General features: G+C 45.1%; 1 protein-coding gene across 7 annotated transcripts in view; it reads right to left on the bottom strand.

Annotated features, from left to right (window-relative positions):
* ATF6 (activating transcription factor 6) overlaps positions 1–21180 on the bottom strand; it is an 82333-nt gene that overhangs the window by 3007 nt on the left and 58146 nt on the right. For 5 of the 7 annotated variants that reach the window (XR_015698586.1, XR_015698585.1, XM_087730438.1 and 2 more), the window contains one exon: positions 17073–17157. Coding sequence is in view for 4 of the 7 variants with exons in the window: in XM_087730438.1 (XP_087586564.1) it covers positions 17073–17157 (85 nt within the window). In the remaining 3 variants the exon portion in view is untranslated. Of the gene's footprint in view, positions 1–6068; positions 6180–14546; positions 15527–17072; positions 17158–21180 lie in introns of those variants that run through there. The other 2 variants (XR_015698584.1, XM_087730440.1) reach the window with 2 other exon arrangements.

Raw genomic sequence — 21180 nt, 5'->3', positions numbered from 1 at the left:
CACTAAAGCGTAGGCGTGATTGAAGATAGGGCTTATTTGAGAAAGATGAACGTTTCACTTTCCTTTTAGTGGTTTAAGAATACTGTAACCCTCTTGACACTGAGGATCTAGAGGAATCTTCACCAGATTATTAATAAACAAAGTCAAAATGCTACCTCTCGAAAGAATTAATGGCACCTCATTACCACGCTGACCTGGCTGTTGTACTGGTGTGACGTTGTGGTGTGACATTGGACAAGGCCATTACCCTTGAGAGGCCTCTGGACCCGGGGGAACCCAGGCCAGGACACGGGACCCTGGCGCCAGGGCATGCCAGGCTGCACCACCGTGGCGCGGCCCCAGGCCGGGCACGTCTGCTGCCACAGGAGCTCCTGGGCTTGCAGGCAGAGGCTGTGCACATGGTCAGCATCTGCTGCCTGGATTTAAAGGTGGGAGACTGTTCCCTGTGTAGACAGTGTGTCCAGGAATGTAAGAGCCGAGATCGGATTTCCAGGCACGACCAATCTTTGCCTTTCAGAGTCAGAAACGCTGCCTGCCATCGGCAGGGTTTTCTTTCTGTGCTAAGAAGGATGGAAGATCACCTAATGGAAAGCGTATGGATTGGAGGAATGCAATATACATTACTAATTTTTACTGTTTTCCTGGATTAACTCTGACTCTGGATGACAGCTGACAACCACGGCCGGACCCTCTTGTACCCCACGCCACCTGTAGAAGCCATTAGATCAAGTATGTCTGGTATAGTAATGAAAAGTAGGAGCAAACCCTTGCTAAGGGAGCTGAGGGCCTGCAAGGGAAATCAAAGCTCCCACCTGCAGAAATGAAACGGAAAAAGCTCTGTATGTGGCACCGAGTGACCGAGGCCAGGAGCAGCTGTGCATGTCTGATCCAAACACCCTGACAAGCACCTCGTCCCTCACGCCTCGTCCCTCCCGGCTGCGGTGCTGCTGATAAAGCCCTGCCATAGCTGTGGGTGCTGTGTCCCCAGTTGGGACCCTTTTTGAGGCCATCCCTCCAGGTCACCCCTTCTCTCATCCTTTGGACATGCTGTTGGTTCTCACCCAAAAGCCTCAGGACTGGATGGCAGAGAGGGCTGGGCTGGTGGTGCTGCTCAGGACAGGGGCTGCACGGGGCAGCTGGGGGCACAAGGAGAAGCTGGGGGTGGTAAGAGCCTGGCCTTTGGGCTGGAGAGAGCAAATGGGAACAGATCGGCTCCCTGTGACACAGCAAGCTGAAAACACAGCCCCTCAGCTCTCACGTTGCAGACGACAGCTCGACAGGACCCCAAGCTATGTGAGAAAATGTGGTCCAAAGCCACAAATGGGTGAGGTGGGGTGAGACGGCGGCCAGGGCCAGGAAAACCTCTCGGTAAGGCAGTAAGACTTTCCCGCGTCTGCCTGCAGCGGCCAGCACAGCGGGCTGTCTTTAGGTTCCCTGGCATTGCACAACACGGAGGAGAACAGCAATCCCAGAGAGCAGTCCATGCGAGGGAGGGAGCTGCACTGCGTGGGTGGCAGCGGGGAGCATGGGAACCAGATCAGCCCATCTCGGCCAGCCGGGATCCTGCTTCTCCCAGCACTGACACAGGCTCCCCCGCGACTAAAGTGGACCACAATTTAGTAAGCCACAGCTCTGCTACCCTCTGTAAGAAGCCCTGTGTCTTCTGAGGCCACCACAGCTGAGATAGCTGGGAGGAATCACGCTGACAATGAGCCTCTCTGGCCGGCAGGCATGGAGGGGACTCACACACCCGCCATGAAGAACTGCTGCAGGAAGCCTCTGCAAAGGCTCTCGTCTCACAGGGATGAGGACAGTAGCAGGAATGGCTCAATTCCCGCTACAGACATTTCTAGCAGCCTTTCTCATTACCGTTAGCACCAAAATGATGTAGAAGAGGTGGGATTTTCCGCAGAGAGAGCAGTTGCTGCTCAGTGATGCTGCTGGGCGCCTGGACCAGCTGTATTCAAAGGAGCAGTCTGAAAGCTCTGCCAGCCCCAGGATGCCTGGCCACCATCGGAGAGCCCTGCCTGGCCCATCCCAGCCCAGAGGGTGGAGGGGCTGATGCTCTACGTCAGCCCACGTGATGCTCTCAGCAAAACAACAGGCAAACGTGACCTGAATGCAGCCAGCACAACCCGATGTTTGGAAAGACTAGCTCACTGTCAAAGGGGCAGGCATTGCAAAAATGATTCCACATGGCTCTGTCCTGAGCTCGATGCCATTAAACTGTTTCACGATCTGGATGAGGAATAGAGAGCATACTTAGAAGATTTCTGGAAGATGCTAAACTGGAGAGATTTCAACCACCTTGGAGTATTGGATTAGACTGCAGTTTCGATAAAAGAGAGAAGCAGTCCAAAATCTTCAGGATGCATTTCAACCAAGGCCAGAGCGAAGTACAACACTCAGGAGAACTGGAAAACACGAGTACAAAATGGGGCCGGGCAGAAGCACTGCAGAAAAAGCTTGAGGACTGCAGAGGATCGCTGTGCACAAACCAACAGCATGACAGGACTAGAAATGATCAGACTGATTTCAACAGAAACAGATTTATCTTTGACCAAGTTTCTAATGATAATGAAACATAAGCCCTGGATGAAGATACCTCGGGAGACCAGAGGGTCTTCGTGACTGGCAGTTTTTAAGGAAAGGTTGGATGACCACCTGTCAGACAAGAGCCAGGCTACCTGACCCTCCCTCCGCAGAGGCACAGGCACTCGCAGTCGCTCGTGGTCCCTCTAGCCCTGCCTTTCTGTGAGCTGCAGGCGCCCATTCATGACTGAAGCCCCTCAAGGTAGGCTGCAACCGATCGGTACAGAGCCCAGGTCCACAAAGAAGCCAACGAACGTCAACTGAGCTGTGATGACTGTCCGTCTGCTCTTTGCTCGTGACAAAGGCAATGCAGTGCAACTTGGGCGAAGCCTTTTCAGTGAGATTTGAGCTGACGTTTGCCACAGGGTAGGGAGGCACACCAGCCAGTGCCCATGGTTCAGACGGCAGTGAGAACACGGCTGTGCCATATTTCCTTCATGGTCAGTTTAAATCCAATGGCTACGTAGTTGAACACATTCAGCTTTGCTATTCTTAATCCCTTGTCAGCAAGAGGGCAATATCTGGAGTAGAGCTGTGGGTTCTCAGGGGACTCTGTGGTCTGACCTCATTCACAGAACAGGCCAACAATTTTGCCTTGTGATTCCTGCATCAGATCTTTTAAAAATAGCTCGGTCAGGCTTTCTTTCCTTCCCCTTCCATGGGGCTGTCCAGCAGCACCAACATCTGGGAGACACCAATGGAGCACAAGGTGGGTTTTCTAGAGAGGCGATGATGAGCGCTGAGCTTGGCAGTCGCGTGTGGCTGATCCCTGGCGGCGTCAGTGTAGGTAACCAGTGCTTTCCCTCCACGCTCAGGTCAGCCGGGTACTGCGCTGCCTGAGCACGCAGCATCACATCTCACAGCCCTCTGCAAGGAGGCAGGCGTGGGCAGGGCTGTCTGTGAAGGCAGGACTGACAGCTCAAAGCTGCTGCCTGCTGCCGCTGCTCATTTGTTGGCTGGAAGGTCAGTGCTGCCAACCTGTGTTACAGGGGGCTGCTTAATAGCCCAGAGCAACACCGACACTGAATTATTTCTAAAGTTTATTGTGTTGAATTACCTATGACTGATGTTTTGTAGGATTACATAAGTGAAAACACAGGAACAGATCTCCTGCAGAGGTGTCTGGATTTATAAATAGGTTTATTGCTCCTCTTTGAAGTTCAGAACATACAGCTATTCATATGGCCTCAGGCGTAAGAAGCTATCCTTCCCAGGCCAAAAGGTTGTGTTGCACTTAATTATTTGTTAACAGGTTTAAAAGCTGTGCTTCAGATGATAGACTATTTCAAATTAACAGCAAAGGTAATCGTGCCAAGCATCGTTGTTATCCAACTGCACCTTCTCAAGGCTCGCTGGCTCTCGCGGACCGTACCAAACTCCCAGCACGAGCTTGCTCTAGGGAACAGAAATCTAATTCCCCATTGCTACTCTCTAGGGTTTATGGCAGCTCCTCTTAAAAACAAACATGCTGCAAGACCGAACTGATGAAAGCTGAAGTCAGCAGTCCAAACCAAAAATGTTTAGCAAATCAGGCTGAGGGTAATAACCACTGTTACAAATTACCGAAATGATGGAAGATTGTCTTCATATTCGAAGTACTAGATTTTCAAAACTGGCTTATTAGAAAGACCATAAAACTAAAGTCCTCCTTCTCCTCTTAGTAGTACCGACATGTACCAATCAATCGAATGTTCAAATGTCTGTCTTTGAGATCAAGCATCTACTTCTGTAAGAGATGCTGTCTTAGAGAAGGGCAGAAGACAGGCAGAGGGCTTGAAAGGCAGGGAATGAAAATCTTAGTGTCTGTTCTGCAGTAAGTCAGAACAAACGGTGACGTCAGTTGTCTCTCTAGACTCAAACTCTGTACAGGTCAGTGGGCTGTTTGGCCCCATGGATGCAGTCATAGGACAGGAAAAAATTATTCTGCTAATTAACCCTTTCCCACTTACATGCACACCACACCAGCCCCCCCCCCCAAGCTCTGCTGTCGGAAAATGCTTGTCTTGAAAACTGCACAATTTGCAGAAAGGCTGCAAGAGAGATTCCCTGAAATGCCACCGGACCTTGTGAAGTGTTTCAAGGCTGTCACCAACCACCATGGAAGAGCTTTGCGGCTTTCTGAAGATGTGCTCACGCCTTCGAAACATTGACAGTGCCTTGTTCTACCAAATCAACTATGAATTTTGCCTTATCCCTGGCAGTCCCACAGTGGACTACCCGAAAAATACTCTGTGAGACCAATACTGTATAATTCAGGGCCTGGGCCACTGATTTGACATCCCCCAGTCCTAAGACTCTCTCTAAGGTCCCAACTGCCTTTGCAGTAGACAGCCCACGTACCTACTGGCTGGTTTCTTAGTAGATGACTTCTTGTAAAAGTGGTCAGAACCTGCCTGGCTCTCCTCCCACACTGTGCTCACTGAATATAGAGTTAAGCTAGTGTCAACCACACAGATCTGGTCTACATGTCCTTGCTTCTGCTGGTAAGATACAGTGAGGGAAATCACTTGCCCCATCTTTACTTTAATTACCTATCTTTGTCAGTAAGGCTAGAGAATCATCCCCTCCTCGTGGACAACAGCATAGAGTGAATGTGATAGCCATGAAACCAGTTTAGTTGATGTCAAAGTTAGGTGCCAGGGAATTATCTCTGTGTAAGGCGATACAAAACCATCAACTCTTTTAAAGCCATCTTTGCTGAACAGCTACGTGTGCCCTTTATACTTTCCACATTTCCTTCTAATGAGAAAGCTTGCTTTGCCACGCCAGATTGCAAAGACAGTCAGTGTCAGTGTTAATTTACACTTGGAGCCCCTTCTGCAGCCCCATCTATCACACTGGCAGGAGCCTAGGCAGCTTTCAAAGAGCCACCCGATGTGTTCCAGTACCTGGTTGCTTTGTGCTAGCTGCGCCAAGCTGACAATGCTGAAGTTTGCTTTAAATAATGATATAGCACCAAATGACCCAAACGATTTACAGCGCAACCTGCCCTGGCCCAAAACAGAGTTTATGTCCAGGGCAGCACAGAGTTCAGAAAGCGCAAGCCTCGGAAGAAGATGAGGGCACCAGCTGCACACAGCTCTGGGGCCGGCCTGCTGAAGGGCTGCAGCTGCCCCCAGACATAATTCAGGGGGCTTTCTCGGCTCGGTCACTTCTGCAGTCTTCCATCTCACCACCACGGAGCAGCCCGGACTGTCCTACCCAGCACATCTGGACAATGTTTCCATCTGAAGGGTTGGTACACACTACCAAATAAGTATATAAACGAAGCAGTGTTACTGTAACAGCTACAAAGACTAAAAATACACTCACTGCAACAACGCAGCAGGGTTCCTAAAACATTTACAGATTTGCTTGTTAGACAGGATTATTTGAGGCAAGCGAGAAAGTTATACTGTGACCCAAATAACTTCTCTTTTTGAAAGCAAATTCCTGCTTGGAACTATTTCCAAACAAACCAGTTGCAATAGTGTCACCTCTGTGGATTCAGCTGTCCTTGGTCCCCGTCACAGGTTAAGTGAGGTCCTGGGCATTTCAGTTCTCCGGGTCTCCTAGCACCTCTCAAACAGCGAGCCAGGCTGCTGGGTCTATACGCATACAGGAAGAGGGGCCATGGTCAGAAACACGGGATCCACAGTCAAAGTCACCTTGCCGAGCCATGAGCTCGGAGACAGGGTCTCTTCCCATGTCTAAGCCATTGGAGCATCGGTGCCAGGGGCTATCCAAGGGGGATATATACAGGCACGAGGGGTAAGCAAGAAAACCGGAGGAAACAAGCTCTTTGTGGCCTCCTAAGTAAATAATGGAGCCACAGGAAAGATCGGCACTGGCTGTGGATGAGGAGCACAACGCGCCCTTAACTTGCACCACTATGTGATTTTTGGAAAAGGCCAGCGCCTGTGGGCAATGTGGCCAGTGGCAGGTCTGTGCCAGATGTGCTTTGCAGTACCTGGTCCAGACTGGGAGGTCTCAGGGAGAGGGAATGAAAGTTGGCTCTTCCCAGGAACCATTTCCCACCTGATCTCCCACCTCCCCTTCCAATCTTCTTTCACTTCCCTCTAAGAGAAAGAGCACGAGCTACAGAGCAGAGAGCCCAGTGCGGATCTGCTGTGACTGCTCTTACTGTTTTGGAGAGGGAGGCGATGGCCATCTCAAGAAGAGGAGATCGGAATCACCAGTGTTGACCCTCCAGGCACATCATTTAAAGCTCCCTCAGGTAGAGTATTTCTCAGAAATACTGAGACATTTTTGACAGCGCTGGCTGTGCAGATGCGTGTTGTTGGCAGGGTATCATTGCTGCAGGATAGCCATATTTGAAACCCAACCAGCTGTGGCAATGCTAATGACAAGGGAAAAAAAAAAAACACCTCGGGAGGCACAAAAAGTATAAACAAACTCCCCACACAGCCTGCAAATCCAGACATACCCACTTACAAGACAAATAACTGTACAGAGGAGAGCAGCCTAAAAAGGCATTCCAGTGGAGGCTTCTTTCAAGGGCAAGGGCTGGAGGGCTTGTCCCAGGGCAGCACGCGGGGGGCTGCTCCCTCTGTGTGCAGCAGGGAGGGACCGGGAGGCATGGGCCTGTTCCCGTTGGTCCCCACCATGGGTCTGGCGTCCTACAGATGCTGTTAGAGCTGGAAAACCTTTCTGGCCCAATGCTACCTTTGGTTTTAAATGCTAGCAAGCTCCTCCTTTTCCCACTGTGCTGGCAGACTGGCCACTCTCCTTTTCTAGCCTTGGTACTGCCTAAGAGCGGCTGCTCTGCACAGGTAGGAGAGCAAAGTCCTGGCAGCAAAGCCCCATCCAACCTGTGCTTCTGCCTCTAACAGTCACCAGCAGCAGAAGCAAAAGTCAGGGCAAGCAGGTACTTTTGGTGATACATGAAACAGTAAATAACTGCTTCCCAGGTGCCCTAGCTACACCATTCAGGGTTCTTCGGGTTCTGTTATAACCCTTCCCTCAGGCATTGCTGTCAAATCCAATAGTCGCTGTGGCAGGGAAGCTGTTACAGTTAATGTTCATTCCTGTTGCTTTTTCTCCTGCATCTTTCATTGTTTTATTCATCTATAAACATTTATGACCAAAAATGCATAGTATTGAAGATGGGGATTCAGCAGGGCTGTAAAGATGGTTCATGATTTTTCTACTCCCTCTCTAAAAAATTACATTGCTTTTCTTCCTTGTCTAAGCTGACGCTTTGGGGAAGGTTGCGCAGTGGCTGCTCTGAGCAGTAACAGCTCGGTTATCTGCCACTGTATGTTTGCTCAGGAACACTTTTCCCACGTAAATTCTTTTGCATTTTTTCACACCAAGTTTCACCTGTTGAACAGAATTTCACTCCTTCCCAAGATCTTTCAGCCTGCGCCTGGAGACGCAGGGGCAGTGACCCCAGCACAGACCTGCATGGGAGTCTGCTGGTAACATCCCCTTCATTGCAAAATGTGACCATCCGTTTCCACCTTTCCTTTACACCTTTTAGGGAGATACCAATCCACAAGTGAGCCTTCCCTCTTGCCTCACAAAAGCTTGCTTTCTTTTAGCAGTTTCTGAAGAACTACTTTTTTCCCAAGTTTTTTGAACACTCAGGTATGTTACTGTGCTGAAGAGACCACCCTTATCCTCCACCCGCTATCCCTCTGAGGCCTGCAATGGAGCACTAAGGCACGACTTTCCTCTGCAGAAGCCGTGCCAGCTCTGCCCAATCTATCACATGCCCCCAGGCATGCTCAACTCTCTCAGATTCGGACAGCTTGCGCAAAAGCGAGACTTCATTTTTTACAGTTCCTGAGACCATTTTGAAAAAGTTTGCCTCATTTGCCACTTGCCCTTCTCCTGATAATTATATAGCCTCAGTGGTTAACATCAGCACATGAATTTTTTGCTCTTTCCTTCAACAGTGCTGACCTCAACTTTAAGTGCTCTTTCACACCTTGGTCCTCTAAAGCACTAGAGATTCCCTGGCAGGCATCCTCTGAAAAATGTTTTTATTATTTTTTTATGCCTCAGGCACACTGTTCCTCAATATCTTCTTCTGGCTTGACTTCTTATGGTTTGACATTTATTCTGCCAGAAATCGTGCTCTTTCTTCTATTCCCTCATTTGGCTACAATGTCTATTGTTTAAAAGATATCTTCTTACTTCTATGAATCTACTTTAATGTGTTACTTAAGGCTGTTGGATTTTTTAGGGTCCTTTTAAAGACTTTTGCACTGAGCTTTTAATCTTTAATCAATCTTCATACCATTTGCCAGCATTTTACCCTACTGGTTTTCTTTTAATATGTTTTCCTATTCTTATTTAGCCCTTACCTTTGAACTGTAGTATGTACTTCACCATTTCAATTTGTTGGCATTTACTGATAAAATTAATTTAACTATTTGACTTCATTTTTTTTTCAAGAGGCAGCATCACTTTTTCATTAACATGCACCTTCTCTATCACCCAATATCATTTGTATCCTAGTGCTAGCATCTCACTGGTTTAAGAGTGAAGGCTGGTGTGAGCCTGGATTCACTTACAGTTGAAATGTCTTTATAGGTTGGATGGTATCCAAGGAGTGAGCTGAATTTTCCACCTGTCTCACTTCGATACATAAAATTACCTCATTTATTTAGATACTGTGATCAGTCCTTGCTCGTAGAAGAGTATTTTTAACACCACCTCTGTGAAGCTTCTGTCTGCATGAGGCGAGCACTTTCTTCCACTTGAGCTTCTCTGATTCAATGCATTTGCCAGTTAATTTTAAAAAAATCATATACACATGCTGCCGAGTGCCTATCTGAACACGGCACACTAATAAAAATGAGATGTCCATTTCAAAGATTTCTGTTTTCCAGCTACAGCAACAGGAGATTTACAGCTTTAATGCATGAATCCTGCTCTGAAACAGAGATGCCTCCTTTCTCATGGTGAGGGGCAGCTCGGGCTGGCAATCATTTCTTCATCCACATTCACTCGGAAGGCATTTGTGCTGTACTTGGATGTGCCATGGTCTTTTCACCTGGGGCTACTACAGAATAAGATAGGATGGAGGCAGATGATTTACAATGAAGTGGTGGATGACGGAAATTGAAAATGTTCTTCAGATGCTCAGGATGTATTTTTCAAATGCTTTCCTACAGCAACCCTGCCACAAAGGATCAAGCCCGGAGGACACCCAGGAAGCGCCACAGGTAAGGCGGACAGTATGAAGAGGGTGAGGAAAGCTGCAGCGTGGAGGACTAGACCTGGGATATGAGAAGAAGGCAAAGGCCTCCTGGCCCCGCTGGTGGCAGTCTCCTTAGAGACTGCAATCCAAACACTGAAAGAGTCTGTCTTGGACTGCTGTGTTTTTACTAATCTCTAGGTTTACTCCAGTGGTGTTCTCAAGACAGAACTCATAAATGTGAACCTCCTCTACCAGCTCTGTTGCAGTTTTTCATGTTTTTCCAGGGTGAGCTCATTATGGGTAATTATGTTTCAGATCACTGTAGAAATAAAGAGCTACCAGTAATCAGAGTTGGCCTGTGTATCACAAACATAAAACTGTGTTTGCCACCTATAATTTAACACTAAGAGGAATTATGTAATCGTGAATTTACAACATTTGAAAATGTATTAAGGCAGATCAGCTGGGCTCGAGGCTAGAATTACGATGTGCTGCACAAACACAGTTCAATGTAGCCAAGACGGCGACAGTAATCTCACAGATCGGGATGAAAATTTTCTCTTTGCTTTGCAGCACAGCTCTTGGCGCAGTGCTTTCTGTGAAGCTTGGTGGGAGAGCATACCCACAGGGCAGGATCAGCATCCAGGCTTAACGAACATCTAGAAGACAGGGTCTCTGCAGCGAGACGCATACACGTTCAGTTCTAAACCGAATCAGGCTCCTTCTGCGACTCCATACTGGCATCCACCCTGGCAGCTAATGTCATGGGTTTCTTTTTTCTTCTACTTTGTGGATTTTATATAAGTGTGCATTTTATATGGAAAAAAACAATCTGGTGTAATAACTCAACACTGGCGTTGGAAATATGAAGTACGAAGTCCAATTAATTTATGACTCATTCTCTACCCGCTTCATGAACAGTGTGTTCCCAAGAAAATGCCATCTGTAGCATTTATCCTGTCTACACAGGGAAGGCCAGTTACACTGGGGCTTGGCCTACTCTATCACGCAAAACCCAAGAGATACTCTTTTTCATATTAACAACAAGGCAAAAAGGCACAGAAGATCCTCTGAAATCATCTTCCTGTCCTTTTGAATACATAAAAATAGGTTACTCATTTAGTAATTTAGGTAAACAGCTCGTTATGAAAAGTCACAGGGGAATAAGCCTTTATGATTTCATTTCTTGATCGTTTCCTGTCTAACTAAACAAACATGAACTCAAGTGACACAGATTCCATTACTTTTGTGCACAGATTCTTGAATGATTTATTTCATACTTTTTTGAATAATTTAATCTTCTCCTTCCTGTCAAAGACAACATATATCAACAGACAATGGCTGGGAAGAGGAGAATCTCTCCGACAACCAAATCTGTTGAAAACGTCTATTTAATGTTGAATGTAGGCAATGATCAATTCTGGTGTTCAAAGAAATGTAGGAAAGTTTGGGGGGGTTATTCTGTTTTGATAAACTGCACTTTTATATCACTTTGAAAAGACAAGAGTAAGAATAGCAACTTCTTACAATATGACTAAAATCTATGGTTAAAATTCCTTGATAAAATCTGTTCTGCCACAATTTCAATCCTGACGTCTAGAGCACAGCTGTACATGAGCACAAGAGCTGAAGTACATCCGTGACATTAGCAAACCATCCTAATTACAGCAGAACCACAGTAATGCAACACGCTGCTTGTCCATGACTGCACACAGGAGATGATAGCAGGCTCTCCCCGTTTCTCAGTCCAGGCTCAGTAACTGGCTGTTGCAGTGAGGTCTAACCGAGAGCTAACCACGGCTCTGATTCCTCCCTGGTCAGGCTTCACCAAACTTTTATTCCTCAACTGGCAGCTCAAGAAGCAGAAGGATGGCATTTTCAAATTGGCCTGTAGACTTACAGCATGGCGACGTTCTCAAATATATTTTCCTACATCCTGGTTTAGAGGTCTTGATGCTTTGAAGGATTCTCAGTGACCTTCCAAAAACACCTTAGCAGCTACCCTTCCTTCATCTCACAGATAGGTTGTAATCCTACATACATGACTTCCAGAGCCTTATGCTCATACTCTATAGCTTGTAAGGCTGTGCTGAGTTCTCCACAAGTTCTGCTAAATCCAGAAATAAAATCAGAAACAATGAGAGAAGGATCTCTACAAATCATGCTTGTGCAGCCAAGAGAGGAGACTTTGGTACCGACTAAAGTGGCATGAGCTTCTCAGTGTGGGGCCAAGGACAGCAGCTGTGAGAGGGAGCCACAGGGACTAAGATTCAGCTTCTAACAGGAAGAGAAGAATGAACCAACAACAGCTAGAGATAGCTGGGGCCATTAGTCCCCTGGAAACCACACTGAAGCTATTCAAAGTGGGAGAAGGCTACCCAAAATGATAAGCAGCAACCTTCAGGGAAGTCAGCTGCCCTAAGTGGTAGGTATTGTTTGAGACCTTCCTCATCTGGTGACTGACTGGGAATTCTGCTTCTTGCTTCGAAAGACGGAAATGGCATCTTTTGTTTGCTTGACCCTGGAAGGCAGAGGAAGTTGGAGACTTTATTTATTCAGCCCCAGGACATGGGAACTTACAGAACATTGTCACTTCCCAAAGAGCTTTTGTTTTTATTTTCCTTCTCAGCCTGTGTGGGTTCTGTTTGCCTTATGGATTTTTCACAGACAGTTTGCTACCAGCCTCGGACATCTGTGAGCGGCTTTTGCACGTGGCTGTCAGTTGAAAGAACGTTCTTTGTAGCTGCATGCAAATAATCATACTGCTCGATGGCAGAAATCCCTCCAGTTTTGATCAAAAAGCCTTACCACTAGATTTGTTATTGACCATTTTAATTAGAACGTATTATGTCAGAGCACTTTTGAAGTCTGTTACATCAGTATGATGACGGATGCTAGGAAGGAAGGCTGAGGGAAGTGGCAGCGATCAGAAGCTGGCCAGAACAACAGAGCACATGGACTTTGCAAAACTCACCATCCCGCTCAGAATAAATTCCTGCCTTTAGGAGACTATTTTGCTGTCGTGTTTCATGAAAAAAACCAACCCTTAAGAGAACAGGGTTCCTTAAGAACCAGGAACATGCAAGTTATAGAGAGTCAGGCTCACAAACAACTATCTCAAAGGCAGGCTGAAGACAAGTCCTACTGTGTGACATTAGACTAAGGACCGATCCAGAATATTTGTATAAAATTCAAACCTTTCTCTGTCATGGCTGCGAATTCCCAGAAAATGAGCCTCGGATCTCACCAGTGGCTTTTCCATCATGTCTCTCACTTTTGTTTGGCCGAGAGTGCAGACACCAACCCTCAATTTAGAGAGAGCAAATGATGGAAGGACTTTCACGTATGGGGAACTGTTTTGCACGGGGATCCTAAGAAGAAAAAAGGCCTTTTTGGTCTTTGTGCTGCTGCTAAGACCACCAGTATTCATGGTGAGTACACACCTGCACAGACATTTATAGCTGCTCCTACCAAGAGAAAGTGCAAGCTGTGAGAGTATCTAACAACCCCAGGGAGAAATGCATTCATGAAAGGGGCTTCTTGGGCTAAATGTTGAATGCTATCTCCTACACTGAATGACTGTACATATGTTCTCACTTTTGTGTGCTGCAAGGAGAGGACTACTGGTGGTGTGTGCTGCGCTGCAGAGCTGCAGGCATCCTGCAGAGACAAAAGGCTTGTGCTTAGGGTAGGAAGAGTGGCTTAGCTATGCTGTACTCTATAGATTATTTTGATCCAAAGATCTATGTTATAACCCACTGCATTTTTTACAGCAGTTAAGTAAATAGAAGGATAATGGCAGATGTTTTCATTTAAACTTCAAGAAAGGCACCGCCTATATGTCAATTTGGAATTGGTGTAATGAGCCAACAAGACTCTGAATTACAATAAAAGCAAATTTAGGAATGAAATCTACTGGAGACTTAACTGGTCTCAAGTGCATAGTTAGATTTCTAAAATAATAGCTGCAATCCAGCATAACAAACATGACTTGCTTAAAAACAAAAGCTGGAGTTTAACTGTAAATTGCACTTGGCTTTCATTCCCATGAGAAACTGAAAGATATTTCTTCTTGGAATAACTTCTCAGTAAAGGCACACCAATGGTGCCCCCAAAACCATGTACAATGGGACTAGGACTACCCAGTTCTGCGTTTTTTCCCTCCAGGCTTACCAACCCTAAGGTCCTTAAGTACCATCAGGCAGATTTTCTGTATTACTTGTGTCCACAAATACTGGGGCTTTGTCGTTGGGCAGAGGCAGGTCAAAACGTGGGCATGGCTGGCTGCGGGGGCCAAGGGGAGAGCCATGCGGAGGGACAGCAGCCAGCAGGGAAATGGGAGAAGAGTTAACGGCTGTGAGAGCATCCTGTGAGGCAGAAATGGCGGAGCTGACAGCAAGTACTGGCTGTGAACTGGGGGGGGTGGCCCAGCAAGCTTGGAAAGGGGCTTGGAACAGGGTGGGGAAGCAGGAAAAGAGGGTAAGAGGTTAGGATTAACATGTACCACCGTGTAACAAGTTACTATACTTTTGTTAAAAATTTAATACTTAAACATATTTAACATATTAAACGTATTTAAATATTTAAACGTATTTCTGTGCACCTGCACAGAAGCTGCCAGTGGGGATTTCGCTGGCTTATCCTCACGCTCGCAGAGGGGCATGGGCGATTCAGACTGACCAGGAGAAGAAGCACATAGGAGAAAGTTACAAGGTAATGGCCATTTTTACTCTTTTCCAACATACAACAACCAAATAGTTTTTATCAAGTTTTTATCTTGAAAATGAATAATGTACTGTTATTGCTTTGTACAATATTGTTCTCTTAAACGTCCATCTTATTGAATGCGCACATAGACACACCCGTCTACTGCAAAATTTTCTGTTGAGATTTGCCATTACCTGCAAAGCACTAGGACTGCCACTGGCTGGACTTACCCCAACTCTTCCCTCCAGGAAAAAACTCTTCAAACTGTAACCTTGACTCTGCTTTGTACACTGCTGAAAACTGCCAGGCCAATCTCGCAGAACCATGTCATTAACCTCCATGCAGAGTCGTGTGGGACAGCGACAGACAACTCATTTTACTTGCTAATCTTTCTCCGTACCTGTTCTCTGTCCCTGCAGCCGGTGGTGGGAACGGCTCAAGCCAGCTAAAGGCAGAGTCTCTAGCAGAGCTCAGAAGGCACTCAAGCAATCAAAGTGCAATCAGAAAAGGTTGACAGTCCTGCTAGGAAAAGACTGTCCAAGCAGTCTGAAGGGTTCTCGACTGAACTGTAAGCTGTTTCATGTTTGGAAACAGTGTCATGGATAAATTTTAGTACACGGACAAATAAAGATCCTGCAGAAGAAAGCAAGTGATGAAGTTCCAAAAAAGTTTCAATTCCCTTCATCTCCTCTGCCAGGGTTGTGGCAGCAAAAAGGAAGGGCAAGTAAGTGGCAGTGGAGAAGGTTTCCCTTCTACCACAGAGATCTGGCTCAGGCACGAGAAAGGCAAGAGGGGACAAGTTCTTTCACTGGAAGTTTTGCCAATTCCTCTGAGGGACGCCCATCCTCTTCTAGCAGCCAACTCTCTGCAGGTGGACAAAGAATTAAGGTGGGCTTAAAAGAACAGCAGACAGCTGGGAGGAAAGCTTTGTTGTCAGCTAACTTCCAGATGCTTGTTCAGGACGTGCTCAGTCCCCGTGGAGGCAGAACAGGGTGGAGGAGCAATGTTCTCAAAGGAGAGAAATGGATTCTTCTCCAGGCAGAAGTTTTTAGGGAATCGTCTCCTCCAGGTAATCTACTAATAATCAAATTAAAAATCAAGCCAAGTTACCTACTGGCTCTTGTGTATCTTGTAATTTTTTTCCTAATACCTGGCTGAGTGTCACAGAGGAAACAGTATTTGACGCCGTTGTTTACTTAATGCTATCCTTGTGTCTCATCTGTTTCAACATCTCTGCCCAAATCCCTGGACATTTTTTTATTTCCTGGATTATGCTGATGTTCTGAAGAAAAATCCCAAAGAACTCAAGTAACTATAATTTCACAATGTTTCATTAACGAAGGATAAGATTTGTCACTGGATTCTGATGTGTATTTTCCAAATTATGTTTACTCCAACAACTGAAAAGTTATTTCAAGCAAAAGACGACTCAGTAACACGTTAAGAAGAAATAGTTTGTAATTTAGTGCCCATGTGCACGTGATAATTCAGCTCAGCCAGAAAAGGATTTTTGTAATGGACATGAAAAGGGAGTTTCAGGGAGATAAATGCCAAAAAAAATTCTGATACATCTAATAAAAATTCCCCTATGATAGCTAGTTATAGATTATCACACTTGACTTACTGTACTGCATGGGAAAATGTAATTATCAAAATGCTGAAAGCCTGAACTGATTTTTTTTTTCTTAGTTTATGGAAATTTGCATCATCAGATAATGTTTTCGGCATGCTTGAATTTAACAAAAACATTTGGGTTTATGATTCACTTGTACTGTAAACCACATAAGTTTTAAAAAAGCATGACGTGCACAAATATTCAGAAACTGAAGCTTATACTGTTACAGGATTCACAATGCATCTGATGACTGTGACAGTGACCCTGTGCCCCAAACATGTCCTAACTTGGCAGTTCCTCACCATATGAATTAATGATGTATTTATACAGTTCATGTCCTGTCTCTCATGTGGGACTGAAATGCAGATCAAGAACATTTCTGTTTGCTAGTAAGCCTGTGCCCCTAGTGCAAAGCTATTTTCTCTGCTGTCCTGCGCCATTGTAACATGATTATTATTAATCCTGACCGTGCAGTGCTGAGAGGTCCCAGTCACACTGAGTGTTGTATAACAGACTAGTAAATAGCTGAGGAAGCTGATGGAAGGCACTCAGCATCCTAACAAACCAGTAAGGCCAAGGAATTTGCCCTGCTAAGCAGGCATAGGAGGAACCCAAATGAGAGGATGAGGACAGTCTCCACACTCGATGGGATCTTTGTAGCCACCAAGTTAGAGAAGTTAGATCACATTCAAGTAACCCTTAATCAGCCGTGTATAAATCACCGCGACTGGATGGCACCACCCCTGTCCTTGAAGGAGCTAGAATGAGATACTGCAGAACTGCTGGCCAAGTCACGCAGCCTCTCGTTACAGTCTCGGTGACCAGGCACTGGTGATTTGCCAGCACCCCAGCTCCAGCGCGGACCCTGGCAACTAAGGCCCAGTAATGACCAGTCTGACTTCTTTTTCAACGACAGACATTTGGTCTTAAGTTTGGTTTCCACATACAAGTCAGGCACATCTCTTTGAAATTATTCTCCTATCGTTCTCTTTCATGTTTTGGACTTACCATTGATGTTTACAGCTGGCAACACTATAGACATCTTTGGTCTTCTGGTCTTGTTATGTGTGGTGGCTGGCAATAACAGGTGGTCCTGGAAAACAGGGGAAAAGATGTGTTAAATCTACCCTGAAAGTATAGAGCTGAGAAAATTCATTTCCATTCTGTCTTGCAGGCATTCCACATAAAACTATTTACGACAGCTTAGCAAATTCAAATTGTTGAGGGAGTCTTCCAAAAGTCACAGCAAGTGCTCATGCTGTGTAACTGAGAAGAAATCTCTATCGCATGCAGCAGAATATGAAAAAGCCTTGATCATGTGGAAAGAGATGGAAACTACTATTAGGCCCTCGTTCAACAGAGTACTTATGTATATGATTAAAGTAATTTAACTTGACTTCAATGATATTTAAACGTGTGGTTAAGGGCTTTGCTGAATTGGAGCCTTTACTTGCAGTGCTGTCTGCTTTATATATAAATGTCATCTTGCTGTATCGATCTCAAGCTCTACACCACATGCCTCATGCAGTAGGACTGTATCAGTCAGGGTTGTGATGAGGTGTGAAATAGGAGCTCTGCTGGCAAAACCTACCAGGGAAGTCTGATGGCAAAGCTGTGCTTTAGTAGCTCATCTCAACTGTGAGGTGGCTGGGTGCTGCTGTAAGACAGCAGTGTTCAAACTAACTACCCTGGGTTTTAGCAGTAGAAGCTGCATCTGCAGGAGATGCTCTGGATATGGATCTGACCTGCAAGGAAAAATGCAGCCTTTCTTCAGTTTTTTTTGCTGTTAGTGAACTCAAATTGCTCAACTGGCAGCCTGGGAAAATATGGTTCTTTCCTTATCAACAGAAGTAACAGAACATAAAGCGCCAGTCCAGGCATCTCCCATATTATTGCGCTATGCTGATCTAGACTGACCAAAGGAAGACTACTAAGGAGGAGGGAAGCTTCCCATGCCTTTCAAAGCTTAGCTTCCCTGACAGAAGGTTGCTTCACTGCACCATCTCAGTATGCAGTGGACATTGTGAAGGAAATATATTTGCTCTCTCTTAGTAATTAGGTACAAAAGACTGTGTTTATATAATTGACAAATGGAGTTTAAAGTTCTAACTCAGGCTCTAAGTGAAACAAAAACCTGGCGATCACCAAGTATCTTTTCCAGGTCCCAAAGAATTAATGGAATGGTTTATTTTCCCAGCCCCTCTGTTTGCCCCTCTCCCAATCCCAGCAATGCCGAATTCATTCCCAGTGTCTCTGAGAGGAACGAAAGCCAGCAGGTGCCACCATGTCAAACACGAGGAGACCAACTCATTAAGAAGTTTTTGCAACTGTCCTAAAACCAGATCTGAACACCTGTCTTACACTTTTCAAGAGCCAGCATCTATCTCACATGGTTAAAAAGCAGAAGGAAGTTTGATGTTCTCATCTCATTTCTTGCTTTTCCATTTGTAAAACTCCCACAATATTTTACAAACCCAGCACTCAGAAACTTTACATGCAGCTTTTCAGCTCCCTGCTTAAGGGTAAGAACGGGCACACAAACATTTCATGCTTTTGGCCAAGGTTATCTTTTTGGTAGACTGAATTAGACTTCCTTCAGGACACAGTTGTTAACTTCTTAATGTCAGGGTAACTGTATTTTCCCCATTTTAATATCTAAACATGACATTGTTATGTCCAAGATTCAGGGAACTAACTTACACACGAAGTCAGGTGTTAAATACATCAAGATATTCTGTAGATACATTGCAGAAATATCATTCTCTTTTTTTCCCCCCACCAAAAAATCCCCCAAAAAACAAATGACTGACCATGAGAAGAAAACATTACTTCAATAAATGACTGTAATTAAAAACATCTTGGTACCAAAATTATAAAACCACGCTGGTATAATTCTCAGACTACATATGTAATTCCCATTTCATTTCTGAACCACTGAGACTAAGACAACGCTCAGTAAGACAATGAACTTTACAGAAAAGCTGTTCTTGAAATTCAGTGTTCCCAAGGGAACAGGCCAAAGATAAGATGTCCATTAAAACTACATTTTGTAACAATGTCCTTGTCATGATTTGATGACTATTTTTAACATCGCTTAAAAAAATGCTTATCCTGTTTTTTTTTTCTTTTTCAATGCTGCTGAGAGTCCACAACATCATCACCTAGCAAGACTCAAGTACTGCATAGATGATCACCTGTGAATCATTACAAGTAACTACTATTTTTTTGCTAACGTATCTGAAGATTGGTATATTAATTGATGCTGCCTTAGTTTTCCTTATAATGGCACCTTTATTTACTGTATGTATAAAACGTATTAAGAACTATCACAAAGACTTTACAATCAGAGTACCTTTATAGAAATAAACAGCAGCGTCACAACAGAAATGCCAAATTTCTGGATAGCAACAAAATAAGGAAAATTCCTCAGATACCTCCTGTATCGTTACCTTCTTGGCTGCACCACGGGAGGTTCAGGTTGGACATTCAGAAACAGTTTTTGATCGAGAGCATGGCGCAATCCTGGAACAGGTCAGCGGAGAGCTAGGGGATCTTGGAGGTTTCCAAGACTCAGCTATACAAAGCTATGGCTGCCCTTATCTACTGTCGGCAACAATTCCACTTCAAGGAGAAGGTCGGGCTAGGCACCATCACAGGTTTTCTCTATCCATTTCGATGATCCTATGATTCTCTTTTTGCAGTCCACCGGACAGACACTGTAAGTACCAACTTCTCCTAAGAGTCCTATGGTAACTAGAGGCAGTACAAACACCTCAGACTCGGCCTTTACAAGCTCTGTATCTCCTCCACCATGGTTAAATTCAAAGACTTGGCTCAGACTGACTCTGCAGCTAACAAATGTCATTTCCATGACTACAGCGCAGCCAAACTATGCACTAACACTGCTGGGCAGGTTCAGCTTGCACCAAACTGATCTGCTGGAAAACAATACTTTATTCTAAACCTTGCATCGAAAATGAGATATGAAATTCACCTTTCTTAGTTGTGCCTCACCTAGAAGCCGTTTTTTTTTAAATACCTGGAGTTAGATTTAATTGCAACTAATTTTAGACTTCTGTGAATGATGTTTCAAGAGCTGCAAAGAAGAAATGAGCAGTTCACCACTATCTGCTCTCCTTCCCCATAATTCTGACTTAAAACAAAAACACCAAGTCATTTTCTGGTAGATCAGTCAGTTGAAGTGGGCAGCTCCAGCAGGTATTTCGCTCTACACTAAGATAGCACTGGAGATGATGGGAGCTCCAGAGAAGCCTGCTGCTCTCCAGTGACTATCATGAGAATGAGGTCTAGTTCAGACTGGTCAACCAACATCCAAACACCTGAAGCTGTATGAAATGAATCCCACCCAGTCTTCTTTCCCTGAATCAGAGAAACAAAGGGAGCATTGTTTTCTAGATCACAATTACAGTTACTCAAAATCAAAGGAATATAAGAAGGAAGACAGGTATATAAAATGCCAATATTATGACTCATTCTAACCTAATGAAGTGAACTTACTTTACACAAATCATGGCAGGCCCAACACATCCTACTCAGCCATACAAAATCCTGTTAGAGACAGAAACTGATATGATAAAAACTTCGATACCTATTATACGTGCACTACTACTAGCAATCCCTCCAAACACAACCCGACAAGATCAACTCACTGGATCTGATACAAGTTGCACAGGGAACCATTTTCAGTGAAGCCGCTCTGCTACCCAAGACATTAAAATTACCTCCCCTTTAGTTTCCAGACTCTGAAATGTCTCCTAAAACTACACAGCGAAGTAGTATGTTCATGTATCAATTCACCCGCTACTCCTCTGTTTTACTGGAGCAGTTTGAACAGTGTGAGAAGGAAGACCCAGAGCCTTCTGCTCCCACAGCAGACAGTGAGACAATGAAGTAATTTCCAATCGCATTTGTGTATCCAAATATGCTTTGGAGTTGCTGCACAACTCCTCAGTGTTTCAACACCAACTTTGGACAAGACAGACATATAAAAAGCCAGTCAGCTGTAAGTTCAAACGGCTACCAGAAGCTAGTGTGCAAGATACGCAGATTGTCTGGAAGGTGGATACTGCCCCATCACTACTACGAAGAGCCATTT

Source organism: Nipponia nippon, unplaced genomic scaffold, assembly GCF_047370975.1.
Source record: "Nipponia nippon isolate SJK-2023a ecotype South Korea unplaced genomic scaffold, ASM4737097v1 scaffold_5, whole genome shotgun sequence".
Classification (NCBI taxonomy): domain Eukaryota; kingdom Metazoa; phylum Chordata; class Aves; order Pelecaniformes; family Threskiornithidae; genus Nipponia; species Nipponia nippon.
The sequence above is the reverse complement of the archived record's forward strand: the minus strand, read 5'-3'. Positions and strand labels throughout refer to the sequence as shown.